Genomic DNA, 17,085 nt, shown 5'->3' with positions numbered 1-17,085 from the left:
CTAGTTTAGAACACTACTTACATAGACTGCGATATCTTTATTCATCTTACTTGTACTAATGTACGTTGTTGACATTCAATGTTACAGAAATCATTCAACCGGCTCAACTTCTCCAATGGATGCGCGTACCGACACCTTCTGTGGTGGTAACCAAACCCCCCAGTACCCACCATACACACCAGCCTTTGACCTCGATCCTATGCCGCCGCCACCGCATTCTTCCGACATGACAACTTTGCACCTGTCTCCCGTGCTCCCACAACTTGGGTCGCCTCAGCCTTGGCCCAACCAAACTGCGTCCCAACAGTTTGTGTTTCCTGAACCTAGCGCGCACATACATCCTGCCTTCAATGAGCCAATTCCCAGCCCACCTCGACGCTCTACCAAAAGGACAAAATCGAAAGCTTCTTCTTCAAGGGGTCCGTCGTACTCTACCGCAGAAGACAAAGCACTATGCTCCGCGTACCTAAATGTGAGCCGAGATCCTATCGTTGGCGCCTATCAGACTGCTGAAACCTACTGGGAGCGCATTGCCAAGTACTACAATGAGAACAACAAGTTCAGAGTCCCCCGCACACCCGACTCTTTGGCAACCCGATGGCATAACATTTCCAAGGACACAGCCCGTTTCTGCGGTAAAAAGGCGGAGGTTGATCGGCGAAGGGAGAGTGGGAAAACTGAAGAATACAGGGTACTAACTTTGTAACATACTTTTATCAGGGCACAACCATCCCGTAATCATACATGTGCACTTAATTTAAGTTGCTGACTTGCTTATGCAGATCGAAGATGCGCTTCAGCTATTCCTTGGACAGGTTGGCAAGCCTTTCCAGTTCATGCATTGCTGGACTGTTCTAAGGAACACTAGGAAATGGGAAGATTGGATTGCAACCAAAGGAGCAGATTCTGCAGAGGACAGAGAAGCACGGAATGCTGAAGAAGGTCAGAAATTCCATGCTGGAGCAGGGGAGCTTTGTAGGCCTATTGGTCGAGACAAAGCCAAAAAAACGAGACGTTCTGAAGGCAAGCAATCGTCCGAATCATCTGCCTGCATTGAATTGTTTCAACAAATGGCCAAGAACAAGGAACTGAAAAACCAGCAAGAAGCTATGTGGGCCAGCGAATACAAGCAGGTGCAAGAGCGTCAGCTTGCATTAAAGGAAGAATCTACGAGGCGGCAGCTTGCATTACAGGAAGAGCAAACTCGGATCCAGCGCGAGCAATTGGAGTACCAAAGGCTGGAACATGATAGCAAGATCATGATGATGGATCTTAGCTCCTTCTCTGATGTCGCCCGTGAGTACTTTTTAGGCATGCAGAGAGAGATCCTAGAGAAGCGCCGGCGAGGGGGGGACAACAATAATGCAAAGTAGACCTTATTCAAGCTGAACTATGTACTTGTTGCATGTACCTATATTTCAGTCTAGGAGCAGTGTATTCGTGGCTGTGATTGTTTGTTTGCTTGTTCTCCGAATGGACTGTAGTCGACAAAGATCATGTCTGTTTGATGCACTCTGTTGTCAGAGCAAACTTACTATCTACATACATGTTTATCTGAGTGTTGTATTGTCTGGATTCTGTATGTTCTATTGTCGACAAAGATCATGCAGGTCTGCTATTCTGTATGTTCTATTGTCAACTTTGAAATGGTGATTTGAACATACGATATATTTGAGTATTCAGTGCTTGCCTGGATAACATGAACATGGTGTATGGTGATGGCTCTGCCGAGCTCAGTAATTTCAGTCGTGTGGTAACTTTACTTTCAAGTTTTGCTTGAAGTTCTGTGCTGCTCCTATCCAATGTGAACTGTTTCATGCGCAAATAGTCATGTCCAGGGTTCAGGATCTTGGTAATTCTTACATTGTATCGAACTTGGGTGATTTCAAAGCAATTCTTCCATTATGCAAGCAACTAGTCACTCTTTTCGGATATGCAAGCAAGCCGGAACTCTTGCATTATCGAATCTTAAGCTAACATGGAAGGCCCCAACACACTCAATTTGGACCCTTAAATTACATAGCAACAACAATTTTCCTCAAACGAAGTAATTCGCGAAGTGGCAAATTAGTAAAAGAAGAAGGAAAACAAGCTGTACAAAGCATGGGGATGATACAATCTCCAGAGATAAAGACACTTCAGAGCTGACCCAGTCTATGAGATTGCAGCTTGGCCTCAACGAAGTGGCAGGTCCAGGAGTTAATGGATGGTGTGATGCCCTCAAATATCAATGCATTCCTTTGTTTCCAGATATTCCAGCATGCTATCATAAAGATCTCCATGAATATCCTTGAACGCAACATGGCGAAATGCTTCAACCTAGGTTAGTAGCATATTCTCGGAATGCTGAATTCATAAGCTAATTGACACAAGCTTGGGCACCTGGAAAATGGGAAAACATATTTGCTCATGGAACTAATTTATATCAGTGCAAAAATTGTAGTGCACGAAACAGTATCAAGCTGATTCTGTTAACTTTCTTTCCCTTTAGTTGTTAGCTAACTTCATGTATATAAGCAAATAACTTCTCCTTGAATTCTCAGACATTTTCACACATATGTAATAGAGATCTTCTCCCTAATAAATAACTTCTCCCTTAAGCCATAACTTCATGTATACATAACTTCACCAAAGTATTAAAGCCATAACCGCAAGTAACACATATATGTGTACAGCAATGTATTAATAGATACCATCAACTGTATAAAAAAAATATAGGCAGATTTACATAGTTAATTTTGGACAAAGGTTAAAAGCAAATGTCTCATGTGACTTAGCAGTTTCTACAAGCAAATGTCTCATGGCAAAACTTTAGAACCTTTATCCCTCCAAATTTCGTGGATAAAAAGAAATATACCTGAAACACCCTGCAGTAAGTGCAGGTCCAATCACTGAGACAATGAACGGAGATTAAACATAAAGAGTGAGCAAGTTAAAACAAAGACACTATAAAAATACCACAATTCTCAAGCAATGTATCTAAAGCATAAAACTTGAACCAACCAAGCAATGTATCTAAAGCATAAAACTTGAAGCAACCAAGCAATGATTCTAACAGAAACAAGCAATGAGCAATCCGTTGTCCTTACCCCAGGTGCTGCCACACTCGTTCCACACATGCTCCATCAGGTCTTCCTGCAGCCGGTGATGCATGCCTCGATCTTCGATTTTTCTGTGGTTTGCTATCAAAGTCTGTATGCTTGGCACGTTCCTCGGGAGAAGCACAGGTGCAGTGGCATCTTCGAAGTCGTCAGTGGTCGCCAGCGGAAGTCCTCGCTCATCCGCAACTGCCATGTTGTGCAGGATAATACAACAACTCGTGATGTTCTTTAAATCTGCTACCATGAACATTCTGGCAGGACATTTGACAATTGCAAATTTTGCTTGTAGCACACCGAATGCTCGCTCCACATCCTTCCTGTAAGCAGACTGCTTTAAAGTGAAGAGCTTCTGCTTCTCAGTAACTGGACTAGGAACTCCTTTGATTAGTGTCGCCCAATCCGGGTATATGCCATCTGCCAGGTAGTACCCCATGTCGTAATGGTGACCATTCACTGTGAAGTTAACAGCAGGGGCATTACAAGAGGCGAGGTCATCAAAAACAGGGGACCTATGGAGAACGTTGATATCGTTTAGTGACCCAGGGAGACCAAAGAAGGCGTGCCAAAACCATAGGTCGGGCCCGACCACAGCCTCCAGTATAATGGTTGGCTTCTGTGTGTGTCCTCGGTGCTCACCGTGCCAGGCAACAGGGCATTTCTCCCACACCCAATGCATACAGTCTAAGCTTCCAAGCATTCCTGGGAACCCTCTGTCCTCAGCAACCTGCAGCAAGGCCTGTATATCGGTCTCATTTGGGCTACGTAAGTAGCGTTGTTCGAAGAGGTCAACTACACCCTGGATGAAATGCTTGAAGCTTTCCATAATGACAGAGCCAGACATACGAAACTCTCGGTCCAGAGAATCAGGTGTGCAGGCGGTGGCAAGCATTTTGAAGCAAGCAGCAATCTTCTGGTAAGGATGGCATCCCATCTTCCCGGCAGCATTTTCCTTCTCCTTGAAGTAGTCATCGTACTCAGTAACAGCATCTGCTACACGGCAAAATAGCCTAGGTGACACACGAAACCTGGAAAAAGCTTGACGAAATGTCAACGCAGACTCTCGTCACAACATAGGCATGAGAAACAAATGAAAATTGGCTCATTTGTGCTCACCTCCTCCGGAAGAATGCGTCGGGGTAAACTTTATGGGGGTCAAAGTAGTCAAGACGCAGACGATGCCAACCCTCCCGGATGTTTCGCTTGACCACGATGCGTTTGACACTGTAACGGCTCCGCTTGGCCTGGCTATGAGCACCAGCAAGTAGGCCATTTGCATATGCTACGAGAACCTGCTGTTCGTCTTCTTCACTCGTCTCCCCATCCGGAGGTAGCCCTTGGTACACGCGCATCGCACGTCGGTAATGGTGACCCATTGCTCGGCTGCAAACTGTAATACATGGGACAAAGAATGTTTATTATAGTCCATGAACAATATGGAAAATGTACAAACACCAATAGAGTGGCTCACTAAACTAAATGCTAAACCCAACAAAGCAACTATACTTCTCAGTTCGCTTAAACCAGATACGGGACAGTAGCAGGGAAATTGAACTTGCTACTACACCGCAGCAGTAGCAATAAGCAACCCTACTTCTGTGCCGAACTAAGCAAACTACTTCCTCCTAAACCACTGCAGTAGCAATTGACATTTGAACTAATTCTATTGCGAAATTAGATACTCTGCTTCTGAGTGTGCATGTACCCGAGCAGTCGGCTGGGTGGGGAGGGGATGTTGACGGACACGAGGGGATGCCGTCGGCCGCCAGCCGCTGCCGGCCTGGCGGGCAAGGGACGGCGTCGACCGGCGGGGAAGCTGCTGCTGTCGGAGGAGCGGGGATCCGACGCCGTAGGCCGCAGGGGAGCAGCGGGTGGTCGCCGGTTCGCCGCCGGGGGGGAGGGGGAGGGGAGGGGGAGGGAGCCGTCCGACGCAGGGGCGGAGCGGGTGGTCGCCGGTTCGCCGTCGGGGGGAGGGGGAGGGGAGGGGGAGGGAGCCGTCCGACGCAGGGGCGGAGCCGCTGTCTGCCGGGCCGATAGGGGACGACGGCGGCCGCAGGGGAGGAGTCGGTGTCGCCCGGGCGGGGAGGGGACGCCGCCCGCGGCTCCGGACGAGGCGTAGTTGGCCGGGCGGAGAGGTGCTGGATGCGAGGAGGGGCTCTCGGGCGGAGGATGGCCTGGGCGGGAGGAGCTGCTCTCGGGTGGCACATCTGCTGGGAAGATTGCGGGAGGAGCGCGGGGGAGTCACGGAAATTTCAATCGGCGCGCGGGAAGTTTGCAAACGCATTTTCACACTCTGCTGAGATGGCCTTCGACGGGGCTGGCAAAACGCAAACGAGGGAGCGTCAGCGATTTTACACGGGCGGATAGCAACTCTGCTGATAGCAGCCTAATAACGCAGAATCGCGCGTATCTCCGGCATAGCAGTGTGTAAGAGCTTCTTTTCCACACGGTCTCTCTCTCGCAACATCTCGCACCCTCCTGACGACAATCCAAACTAATCGAACGGTCCAAAGCCGACCCGTTGTTCAGTTCCGCGGCGGCCCTCGCAGCCCACCAAACACACAAGCCAGGCCACGCGCCCCGCGCCGCGCCGCCGCCTCTTCCTGTGCCCTTCCTTCCTACCCCCGGCTTCAAATTTGCGTCGCGTCGATTTCACGCGCCGCTTCCCCCAAATCGACACCGCCCCCCCCCCCCCCCCCCCCGAACGCACAGGCACGCACAAATCCCATTCCCATCCGACCGCAAGACCTAGCAGCAGAAAGCGATGGCGCGGCCGAGGGGTAAGAAGCGCACGGCGGCCCAGGCGGCGGCCACTGACTCGAGCAAGCCGAAGGCTGCTGCTGGCGATTCGACCAAGCCGGAGGCGGCGGCGGCGGCGAAGGAGCCGGCCGCTCGGGGACGGGGGAAACGCGCCAAGGCGCCGCCCAAGCCCAAGGCCGAGACGGAGTACTTCCCGGAGAAGAGAAATTTGGTGAGTAGGCTTCACGATGACCTGCCTGGATGCGTGCTTCGGATCGTTAGGTTTTGGTATCCCCGAGTAGTGAGCGTCGATTGGTCCTGATCTGATTAGCTCGCGGGCTTCTGTGTATGTCGATTTTGTGGTGCTCTCGCAGCGAGATTTGCATCCTTTTGATAAAAAATGGAGGATGATGCTTCCGTCCGGCTGCAGCGATGGTTCGGATTGTCCCCATCTGAGTAGAAACTGGAATGCTCAACCTTAGTGTTAGAGAATTCGTGCATTCAACTGTGGTGTTAGCGAATTCGTGATTGATGATTTTTTTTTAAACTTGAGTGCCTTTATATTAGGTCAAGTTTTTCTTTGGTCCGGTGGTAGCAATTTTTATGTGATAGTCAAGGAGCATGCTTGATTAGCATTAAAGTTTAAGATGCCATTGGTGGATGATGAGTCAACAAACATGTTTATGGCAATCTGGCATGCTGATTCATTTTTTTCATTGTTGTGCCACAGGTGTTATGTTCTGTTTGCAATGAAAGGGGTCTCAGTTCTAAAAAATATTCTGTTTTTTTTACTTCTCTATGGCAGCAGTTCTTTCTATTTGAAAAGCAACTGTTTCAACCAGTTCTGGAAGCAATGTTGTGATTGGAATTGTGCATGAATGTCCTGTATGATTGTCTTGTTATTTTGATTTTTGCACGTTTTGACTAATGATTTGTCGCTTTGTTCAGGAGGATCTATGGTTATCCGCTTTTCCTATCGGGACTGAGGTTTGTTCCCATCCCTACCTTTTATTTTGTATTGTGTATGTTAGTGGTGCGCACTTGGACATAGCATACAGCTTAAACTGTGCACTTTGCCTTGCTTTTAAAAATTTATATAACTTGGCTTTGTCATCTGCAGTGGGAAAACATTGATAAGATAAAGGAGTTCAACTGGAACTTCGAAAATTTAGAGGTATGATGGTATAAATTAATCTTGTTAGATTTTTTCTTTTTTGAATGTTTACCTTCTCCACAGTGATATCTGATTGTTGTTGGTGAGCAGAAAACACTAGAAGAAGGGGGAGAACTATATGGGAAGACAGTTTACTTATTTGGAAGCACTGAGCGTAAGTGACTAAGTATGCCTGTTTGTCAGCTAGTTTCTAATGTTAATTTTGTACTGTTGATCCTTGATACATGTTTGTTAATCTAGGTAATACTTCAGTAATCAGAGTAATCAGTGTAATCTCCATATGATTCATTTCCTTACTAGTTTTATGAGCCTGTTGAATATTATTCCATACAAGTCTAATGGACTCCTGTTTGCATGCAGCACAACTACTGGATGTTAATGGTGAATCAAAGATAGTACTTATTCCTATTGTAGTTGCTGTAAGTTCTCAGTCACCCTCTTTGCCCACATTTATATTTTATACCACGGTTATATTTATTCTACTATCTTGAGGTTGAAAACAAAATATGTTATTAGAAAAAAATGGAGTGTGGAGAATGGTCTTACAGTTGTACATACCTCGAGCTGAACATTTATTTAGCTCATGAAAATGCAAGCTAAACAATTCTGTAATTTTGTTTATACCTTTTGTATTACCAAATCCTCATAATCTTTGGTATATATAATTGTTTCCTTTTTTATTAGAATTATCAATTGCACAACATAAACCTTTGTATGTCAGTTTTTAAATTTTTAAATTTTGCGAGAAGATTTTTGAAAATAAAGGTAAATGGAGTAAAAAGAGTAAGAAACCTTATTTATTTTATTGGTCGATGTTACCAAGGGGTTACTTTGAATAAAAAGAGTAGGCACACTTATTTCCTTCTATAGTTGTTGTTCTGCTATGACTTTTTTCCCTCAAATACTTCCTTCTTGGATTCCTGGTATCCTGATCAAAACTATTTGACTGGTGATGTTCTCTTGCTCTTTGTTGTTTGACTCTGATACAATTTGACGAATATTGCGTGTAATATTTGTGTGTTTGTGGTGGTGATCGAACAACTTGTTTAAGTTATTTTGCTATTTATTCGATGGATTATTTGTCTCACTTTGCACTTGCGATGTTTTATTTTGCAGGTAGACTGTCCGTTCCCTCCATCAGATAAAATTGGCATAAATTCTGTTCAAAGGGAAAATGAAGAAATAGTACCAATGAAGGCAATGAAGATGGCATGGGTGCCTTATGTTCCTCTTGAGGACCGGTACTGATTCATTATTTATGTTGAACAATGTTTGTTGCCCTTTGTTATTGCTGCTTATATCCTTACCTTTACCCACTTCATTGGAACTTATTTTGCACACATTGTTATTGCTTTGTCTACAGGCTTAGCAGGATCGACAGTTTGAAAACAAAAATATTCACCCTCGGTTGCACCCAGCGGAGGTTAGTTTTATGCTTCCAAAATGTCTTGCTTTAGGATATATATTATTTATTTCTGGCCTTATTTGTTTTGGGCATTTTCATTCGCATTCCAATTTTTCCAATTTTAAGCTCTGCTCTTCTTACCATTAGTTACAAGTTACAAAATCTCAGGTTTATATATTTTACAGGTCTGCGCTGAAGCATCTCAAAACCGAGAGAGTCAAAAAGTTTGACTACTGCATGCCGTGTAAGCTGAATTGGGTTTATTTTTTTGTAGACCTGCATTGTGCTCCTCCAGGAATATATGTTACCTCTTTTGCTTTAGGATCCTTTGAATACCTTTTACCCATAGAGGGGCTCCAATGCTGTAGCTATCCTTGGCATGTGTCACGCCAAGATCTTGTAAACCACACTATCCTATCCAAAACCGTGCAAAATGTTCTGGGGGGGCTCCAGCTACATATTAGTTGAATGTTTGTGATCCAACTCTACGTCTTGGAATGATGGCCCTTTTCGCTAATCAATTTTTTAATTCATTCAAGTGTGTAGTTGAAGTAACATGCCAGCGAACACATGTGACAGCTTTTTACCTAGAATTTTGCTGCTTCACTGGTATTTCATTTTACAAAATAATAAATAGCATATTTTAAATTTAGTAATACCACTTTTGAGTTATATCCTGATTGCTTCCTAGTAATTTGATGGACGCATCCTGTCTCAAGCAAATCTCATTTGATGGATGCATCCTGTCTCAAGCAAATCTCTCTTCTTTTAATTTGCTCTCTTTCTTTCGGGGAACATATTTCTTGTTTTCGTTTGTGCATTTTGGTATGTATTTGATTGTTCTTCAGGGCTGTTTCAATCTTGAAGATAAGCTTAGACTGCGAGCATGTAGTTTTCGAAAAGCAGTCGGTGGGCAGCGAGGTGGAGCCTAATACCTAATTACCGTCTAGCGAGGCAGCCACCTAGGCAGCAAGTAGATGCTATGTGCTAGGGTTACGCACTGCATGACAAGATTATTAAGCGAAATAACCCAACACTCACACTGAACCCCTATTCAGCACAACCCATGATCTCAAATACCTGCACCTATTCTAGCTATTTGAGTTGATAGATCGTTTGATTTAAGTATATGTAGCATTAGTTGTTTTGATGATGTTGTTTTGTTGAGGGTGACCTAATTAGCATATGAACCTCGTTTAATATCTTGCAGATTATATGCCACTGAATCCTCCTGAAGACGAAGATGACACGGTTGTCAATATCATATATCCTCTAGAACCCCCGGTAAGCTTCATTCAGTGCATTTTCTATCAATTACCTAAAAAATCAAGACACATATCTTATCTTGCTTGTTATGTTTTGTGGAGGGGTCTTAATTACTAAAGGAATAAATATAGGAAGAGTGGTGTCGGTATCTAAACAAATATGGATTTCTTTTATTGTGAGCCTGACTAGGCTTATACGAGAACGTGCAAATAGCGTGGTGGTAGGTCCTCCACTTGTGAGGCTACCGACCAGGGTTCGAACCCTGGGTCTTGCATGAAAAAGGCCCTCGCTGAGTTATACTATCTTCAGCATTCAGGGCCTTTTCTCAACCCTTCAGATTAAACAAAAAGCTGTTATTTTGTTAAGGCAATGCCTCGGGCGAGGTCTTTCGCTCAGGGATCGAGTTTCCTGACTAGGCTTATATTATTTCGGATGCTTTTCTATTGATTGAATCATCTAGTTAGTTACTATGCTAATTTCAGCACATAAGCTGCTGACAGAAGTTGATTCTTATCACACTGATCGTTAGGCCGCTTGTGCCGTCACATGACCAGTCTTGGTTTTTGTCTGCTGGTGATATGCTGACATTGCTATTTAACAATATGCCAATCTCACATGCTGCTGGGGACCCCTCGCATCGCCATTTTCCATTGCCGATCACGCGCATTGCTTGTGCTGTTGTGCCTTCTTGAATGTTGTCACCTGTTTTGCAAGAGGTTGGACCGTTGGATGCTTGACCTAAGTTGTTTATTGTCACAATTCAATGGTGCAAAACCCAAATGGAGGGGTGGGTTGCTAGAAGTTTCCTTCTATTGATGTGAAGTGACAATTAAATCTGCTCACCCTGCTTTCCACTTTGCAGTGATTGTATTTTAAACTTTGTAGTTACAGAAGTGTACATACTTCCTAATTAACTCTTGAGTTCTGATTTCAAATAGCTGTAAATTGCTGTCATACATTGATTTTTACTTTGTGCTGCCTATTGCAGATAGTTTGCGATTTTGATTGGGAAATGGATGATTATGAGGTTTGTATGGAATTTGTTTTGTTCTGTTTTGATACAGTACAGTGGCTACCTGTGAAAGGGCACCTGTGTTGAGTCATTGTGTTGCAATGCAGGATTTTGCTGATGAGAAAGTCAAAGATGAAGTGTTGCCGGAGGATGAGAAAGAAAAATTTAAGGTATACGTTTATTCTTGATCAATCATATGCTAAACTTAGCATTGTTTTACAAAGTAACTTCCCTTCATAATTTTGCTGCCACATTTCTTTAACAGGAATTTCTAAAGGAGAAGGTTAGAGAAAGGAAGAGAGAACTTAAACAGGTCCACAATCAACTGAAACATTTAATTATTTTCCCAAGAGATTAAGTTCTTCCAGTATTCAATGTAACACAAAACCTATGCAGGCTAAAGAAGCCAGGAAGAAAGCTATCGATGACATGGATCCTAAGACTAGAGAGGCATTTGAAAACATCAAATTTTACAAATTTTATCCTGTGAAAACCCCTGACACACCGGATGTTTCCAATGTGAAGGTATGAGGTGTTGTTGTTCGGTTCCTTAGTTAAAGCATCTGAACCTGTACTGAATTTGACTTTGCATCTATTTTCTTCTGCAGGCGAAGTACATTAACAGATATTACCGGAACGCACATTATCTGATGTAGTGGCATTCCTGATCTCACATGTTTGGTGAGCTTCGTCATTGATCGAGCTATCCAACTTTAGGAGCTGGTATTAGAAATTTTGTTAGCCGGGGGAGATCAGCTTGGTGACATCTTCCAATGTAGTCTTATGGCCTATCAGACATGTTGCTCCTGAATTCTGTTGTAATAGTCATAGTCACCCTCAGGCTCAGCGGATTATCCCCTTCCTTAGGCATCATCTTCTTTGTTGTGGTGTATAACATCTTTGAGGGTTAGATTATTGTGTATGAATCAGAGAGTCAAGGTAGTCGTTGTAAGAGTAAACAAGTGGCTCAGGAACGATCTGTTCCCTTTTCTTCATCTAGCAAAGTTTCGGCACATGATTCCTTGGTTAAATATCGTCGCAACAGAATTAGGTACTATATCCTGTCACTGTTTCGCTAACTCGGGGGCTTTCGCAGCCAAGAACCAGATACGCTACATGAAAAGTATGGAAAATGTGATCCATGGAAATCTTTATCGATACGCGTCACCTTGATTTGATGCGAGCTTTGGGATCGTCGAGTAAAAAGAAAAGAAGCTTTGGGATCGTAAAGCCAGAGACAATCGGTTTGGTGAAGCGACCTATACCGTCACGTTATTGTGAGGTTTCACGGTAGGAGGACTGATGTCTCTGATTAACCGCATCAGTATATTGGTTTCGGAACAGTTAATCAGAATTTGCCACCGCCAATTATAACCTGATGCACGAGAAGCTGATGCTGGCGGCGGTGGCGTCGCCAATACGCGGCGCGGAGGTGGAGCACATGCCAGCGTGCGCCCGCCCGCGTGGCATCCGCCCTCCCTCCACGTTTCGCTTCCTCCCCTCCCCCGAACACTACTAGTTCTAGCTTTCCTCCACCAAGCGGCTCCAGCAGCGGCCGCAGCACCAACTGGCGAACCCTGCTGCTTCCAGCATCCTCTACCGGTGATCGCCGGACGGTCTGAGTAGGAATCAACGAGAGCGCAGCCCAGAGCCCACCTCCTTCCGCTGGTAAGCATCACACCGGACCTCTCCCCTCGTAGCTCCTCTCCGCCGGCTTGCTCGGCTGCTCCCCTTGCCGCTGCTCTGGGCCGTTCGCCATGTGCTCGACGAAACGCCGCTCTGCGCTAGGATGCTCGCTTCTACTCGCTTGATTTTGGCGTACTGCTCTCGCCGTGGCATGGGTTTTGCTGTGGACCTAACCAGCAGAGCTAGATGGCAGATGCAGATTGCTTGGTCGTTCTACCGCGTTTTTTTACTTTCGGAATCACCATTTCTGTTCGATTCGCTCCTGTGGCAGCTGCTGATTTTCGACGGAGATGGAAGGTGTTCTGCAAGCGGGAGATGCCAAGGACTGGGTTTACAAAGGGGAGGGCGCTGCGAATCTCATCCTCAGCTACACGGGCTCATCACCTTCCATGGTATGCGCTGATTTGGTTCTTATTTTGTCCTCGCCTGCTGTGAAATTCGGGGATTTATGTGTGCTGCACGGATGCGGCTATTCCAGACCGGAATAACGGACCCGGTACCTGATCGAGCAAGTGATTGCACAGGGATCAGGGATGCTCGCTTGATCGCATGAAAAATAAGCATACATTGGGGTTTCAATGATTGTGCATTTTGTAACCATGCATGCGCTTTTCCTGAATATGATGTGTTTGGTGGAAATATTATCTCACTTTGATGATCTTATTTTCGTTTGTTTTTAGCATGGGAAGGTACTGCGGATCAAGAAGATTCTAAAAGACAAGTCTCTACCGGCACCAAGTTGTATGGTCTTCTCAAGTTATGAGCAACTCCTGTGGGGCCATATCCCAGAATTGCTTGACTCTGTCAAACAAGATTGCTTGGCTCAAGCCTATGCGGTGCATGTTATGAGCAAACATCTCGGTGCTAATCATGTTGATGGCGGGGTATGGTCCAGATTCGATCTATGTCCTGTTATTCTGTTTCTTTGGTTAGAAAACTTATCAACAATACTTGATACTTGGATATTCTTTTCACCATCACCCTACTGATCTGCTATATAAGAAATAGCATGGCATCGATGTGCAAACATTTGACTTTGGTCATTAACATGTTGTTGTTTCATCATTTGTTATTAAGTTTTTTAAAAATCAATCTTTCTTCGGATCTGCATAATTAAACAAAGAAATCATGTCATCTTTCCATGGTACAGGTTTCTGTAGGTGTCTCTAGGGATTTTCTGGAACTTGTTGAAAAGAATGTTCTTGACAGCCGTCCTGCTTGGAGAGTGAATGCAAGTTCAATTGATAACACTGCTGATGCTGCTCTTCTAATAGCAGATCATTCTTTATTTTCTGGTAAACGCTCCATTCCTCATTTTACCATAATTTGAATCTTGTGTATGTTAGAAAAGGAGATTGATTCAGTAATGTCTAGTCACTAGTGCTCTATTCATTCGTTCTGCATGGAACATTTGTGGCAAGACTGTTGCCTAACTTGTCATTCCTATTTCTGTTTGGCAGTTAGTCAGCTTCTTTGTGTATAATCATCATTAAGTTTGCAATTCTTAGGGGTTTAAATTTGCAACAACTACTTACCACAGAAAAATGGATGGCATCAAGATGGTAGAAACTGTCTTGTTTTGTCACTGATTCTTAACTGGCTTGTTTTGTCCATGATTCATAACTTCATCCTTGGTTCAACCACAAGAGCCTGATTGCTGTCCTAAAATGTCATCTGTCCGGGAAGCGGCAACCTGAATTGATAGTAGATGCCTCTTGGTTCTTTATTATCATAGTATTCTTATACCTCTATATTAGTTTGAATTTATGTTTGCTTATAGTAAGTCTTTCTTAATCTCAGGTAACCCTAGAGGCAGCAGTTGCATAGCTGTGGAGATAAAGGTACTTTGCGAGCTTCTGTTTTATTCTTATTCTTTATTGCGTGGTGTATGCTTACCATTTGGTACTTTTGGCATGCTTCACCTTTCAGGCCAAATGTGGGTTTCTGCCATCATCAGAATATATATCAAAAGAAAACTACATCAAGAAACAAGTAACAAGATATAAGATGCATCAGCACCTCAAATTTCATCAGGGTCAGGTATGTAAATTAAAATTATTAATAAAAGATATGACCCCACACTCTGTTGCTCATGAAAAAGAACATGCATTTTTTATACAATTATATGACAACTACTACATGTTTTCTTGTCATTTATGGCACTCTCGTAATACTGCATTATCTCTTTTGGTTTTGGAAATCAGGTTGATTCCCAACACATTCTTGCACACATTTCAGATATCGAGGACTAGTGAATACAATCCTCTTGATCTATTTTCTGGGTCAAAAGAAAGGATATGCATGGCCATCAAGTCATTTTTCTCAACTCCTCAGAACAACTTCAGAATTTTTGTCGATGGTTCTTTAGTTTTTGGTGGCATGGGAGGTGGTGCAGATAATGTTCTTCCTGCTGAAAAAGACAAGTGTCTTGAAGATCTCAGCAAGCTTAGTGGCCTAGAACTACCCGACTTCATTGAGCTCCTGTCGGAGGCGATTTTTAAATCTGGAGTACTAGGTAAACTGTTGGCCACCCAAAAGCTGGACGATCATGACATTGAAGGGGCAATTCATTTGTACTACAATATAATTTCGCAGCCTTGTTTGGTGTGCAAAAATATAACTGATGTAGAGCTATTGCGGAAGTACACTCTCTTGCATTCTCTTTCGTTGGACAAGAGCTTGAAGATTGTCAGGGACTTTCTTGTTTCTGCTACTTCAAAGGACTGTAGCCTGATGATCAGCTTTCGGCCAAGAGAGGGTGGAACTACAGATTCTGTGTATGATTCAGTATTTCTTGAATCAGTGAAGCAAACCTATGAGTACAAGGTATACTGCTGTGAAATCTATTTTTGTATTACCTTCATCTTCTAGTCGTCCAGGAGCATATAACTAACTATATAGTTCACAACTCAGTTTGCTTTGTGAAATCGTTTCTTTATTTAATGTTGCACATTCCATTCGCAGGCATATTTCGTCGATCTGGATGTGAAACCTCTGGATAAGATGGAACATTATTTTGCACTGGATCAGAAGATAGTCAATTTCTACACAAGAAATCAGGAGGTCATGCCATCTCCGAAGGTCACTAACACTAAAGACGCTGTTGGAAGCAGAGGTGGCCCTAATCACCCACTTGAAGGTGGACCTATACCTAGGAACACCCACTCACTCTGTAGTAGATAGCTTTATAATTTCTAATTACTTAGTGCCTTTTGGTCCTTTTTGGCTGCAGGGCCGACCTTCTAGCTCCCGGGTGGCAGAGCCAACCTACAGATGAAGCTTGCTTCCGGGTGGCGAGCCAACCTTCATATGAAGCTTGGACTGTCGTGATTCCGGGGGCAAAGCCAACCTTCGATAGATCACAATCCATGCACTAAGTAGTTAGAAACTATAGAAACAGATTGCGAGACCAACTCTTTTGAACAACACTTTATTACACGAACAACAATATTACATGAGAGTGTGAACATTTCTTAAGTGGCTATCCTAGCAATTATTCACACACTCACCTAGCACTGCAATCCCAACTCTCTCTTATGCTCGTGGCTTGTATGTGTTGTTGCCTCTTAGGTTACTAGGAGGGAGAGGGGGTTCTCATATATATAGACCATGGCGACACATATGGTGATGATATGTATCCCCTACTCTAGAACCTTCCTAACTATTTTCTACTTTACCATACAACAAAAGATATTTTAGAATATTCCTAAATATTTTTTCACTTGCCATATAAAACAAGTGACTCTAGAACTTTCTATAAATATTTATATCCATGATAATATCTTCACCTTTAAAATATCTTTTTTCTTGCATGGTCAAGAGTATTCTAGAAGATTGACTTGCTTTCTTTTAATAGACGCTTCGCCCATTCAGCTCCAACAATGAGGAGCCTCTTCCAATATATGTCTGGAGAAGGGCGCATCTCGGAGCGTCGATTGTTATTTGTTGCTGCTGTTGTTGTAACTTCATGAGTACAGTCCCAAGGTTGGGAGGCTCGTTCCTTAGGCCTGGAAAGGGTACACAAGGAGCTGTTGTTCGTCGTTGCTGTTGTAACTCTACTAGTGCATAGACCGTGGCTTGTCACCGCAAATCTGCAGAGATGTTCAATGTTAGTTGAGAAACTGAGATGATTGATGCTTTACCGTGGCAACCACTCACTGTAACATCCCAGTTGAAATGAGGGCTGAAGTTTCACTCGCAGGTTACCATCTTTCCTACTGTTATGTGTCTTAATTTGCTACTGCAGAAATGTTTGGTGAAACTTTCATCTTCTCACGCTCTGGTCTTGGACAAAGCAAACCTAACTTAGAATCGGTGGTGGTGGCTGGAAATCTGTATCTGGCTGTTGGCTTCATTAGAGCAAGTCCTGCCTGTCGAGCCTGTGATACTGTCTGTTTTCGTTGATGGCTACAGGCCTTAGGCTCCTAAGCCCTGTCGTCGTCTAGCCGTTGTTCTTGTAGCATGATTCTGATCTGCCAGATGAGCTAATGAAAAGGCATGAAATGTTTCTAGTATTTCTTGATTAGGCTGTGCGTGTTTCTTTTTATCCCATTCAATATTGCACGTGTTATTTCTCTGTTCAAGAGTGCATGCAGCCTTGATTCAGCCACGTCGTCCACCTTTTGCACAGGGTTAGTTAGATACAGTTGTTCAGCTTCTTGCTTGACATAGACAAAAGGAGGAGGATTTCCTGTTTAAACAGTTA

At 43.8% G+C, this 17,085-nt stretch overlaps 3 protein-coding genes across 5 annotated transcripts; 2 read left to right on the top strand and 1 right to left on the bottom strand.

Moving 5' to 3' along the window:
- Positions 1-3,051: 3,051 nt before the first annotated feature.
- Positions 3,052-4,450, bottom strand: LOC112900901. Its single transcript, XM_025969676.1, has 2 exons — positions 4,215-4,450; positions 3,052-4,126 (listed from the first exon to the last, which is right to left on the bottom strand). Exons 1-2 carry the CDS (start codon positions 4,448-4,450, stop codon positions 3,052-3,054), a joined length of 1,311 nt encoding a protein of 436 aa, XP_025825461.1.
- Positions 4,451-5,761: 1,311 nt separating this feature from the next.
- LOC112901484 (protein HEAT INTOLERANT 4-like) lies at positions 5,762-11,725 on the top strand. The gene is made up of 14 exons (XM_025970411.1): positions 5,762-6,069; positions 6,786-6,824; positions 6,958-7,011; positions 7,102-7,165; positions 7,372-7,430; positions 8,128-8,252; positions 8,375-8,434; positions 8,602-8,660; positions 9,627-9,700; positions 10,671-10,709; positions 10,802-10,864; positions 10,960-11,007; positions 11,091-11,219; positions 11,303-11,725. Exons 1-14 carry the CDS (start codon positions 5,863-5,865, stop codon positions 11,348-11,350), a joined length of 1,068 nt encoding a protein of 355 aa, XP_025826196.1. The 5' UTR covers positions 5,762-5,862; the 3' UTR covers positions 11,351-11,725.
- Positions 11,726-12,086: 361 nt separating this feature from the next.
- On the top strand, positions 12,087-16,590 carry LOC112901262 (inositol-pentakisphosphate 2-kinase IPK1-like). 3 transcript variants are annotated; one of them, XM_025970134.1, is made up of 9 exons: positions 12,087-12,362; positions 12,652-12,772; positions 13,061-13,264; positions 13,531-13,675; positions 14,181-14,221; positions 14,310-14,420; positions 14,619-15,206; positions 15,345-15,461; positions 15,613-16,590. In XM_025970134.1, exons 2-9 carry the CDS (start codon positions 12,671-12,673, stop codon positions 15,655-15,657), a joined length of 1,353 nt encoding a protein of 450 aa, XP_025825919.1. In that variant the 5' UTR covers positions 12,087-12,362; positions 12,652-12,670; the 3' UTR covers positions 15,658-16,590. The 3 variants fall into 3 exon arrangements, with proteins under 3 accessions (XP_025825919.1, XP_025825918.1, XP_025825917.1); XM_025970133.1 differs by having other exon boundaries at positions 12,088-12,362; positions 15,345-15,495; XM_025970132.1 differs by having other exon boundaries at positions 12,089-12,362; positions 15,345-15,519.
- Positions 16,591-17,085: the final 495 nt, after the last annotated feature.

Source organism: Panicum hallii, chromosome 7 (assembly GCF_002211085.1).
Source record: "Panicum hallii strain FIL2 chromosome 7, PHallii_v3.1, whole genome shotgun sequence".
Classification (NCBI taxonomy): domain Eukaryota; kingdom Viridiplantae; phylum Streptophyta; class Magnoliopsida; order Poales; family Poaceae; genus Panicum; species Panicum hallii.
Note: the sequence above shows the minus strand (reverse complement) of the source record. Positions and strands in the feature narration are given on the sequence as shown.

Coding starts and splice junctions, on each gene's coding strand:
- LOC112901262 (XM_025970132.1), top strand. CDS start 12,671: ATGGAAGGTGTTCTGCAAGCGGGAGATGCCAAGGACTGGGTTTACAAA. Junction 13,676..14,180: donor AGATCATTCTTTATTTTCTG/GTAAACGCTCCA, acceptor TCTTAATCTCAG/GTAACCCTAGAGGCAGCAGT. Junction 15,207..15,344: donor AGCAAACCTATGAGTACAAG/GTATACTGCTGT, acceptor TTCCATTCGCAG/GCATATTTCGTCGATCTGGA.
- LOC112901484 (XM_025970411.1), top strand. CDS start 5,863: ATGGCGCGGCCGAGGGGTAAGAAGCGCACGGCGGCCCAGGCGGCGGCC. Junction 8,661..9,626: donor GTTTGACTACTGCATGCCGT/GTAAGCTGAATT, acceptor AATATCTTGCAG/ATTATATGCCACTGAATCCT. Junction 11,008..11,090: donor GGAAGAGAGAACTTAAACAG/GTCCACAATCAA, acceptor AAACCTATGCAG/GCTAAAGAAGCCAGGAAGAA.
- LOC112900901 (XM_025969676.1), bottom strand. CDS start 4,450: ATGCGCGTGTACCAAGGGCTACCTCCGGATGGGGAGACGAGTGAAGAA. Junction 4,127..4,214: donor GACGCATTCTTCCGGAGGAG/GTGAGCACAAAT, acceptor AGCTTTTTCCAG/GTTTCGTGTGTCACCTAGGC.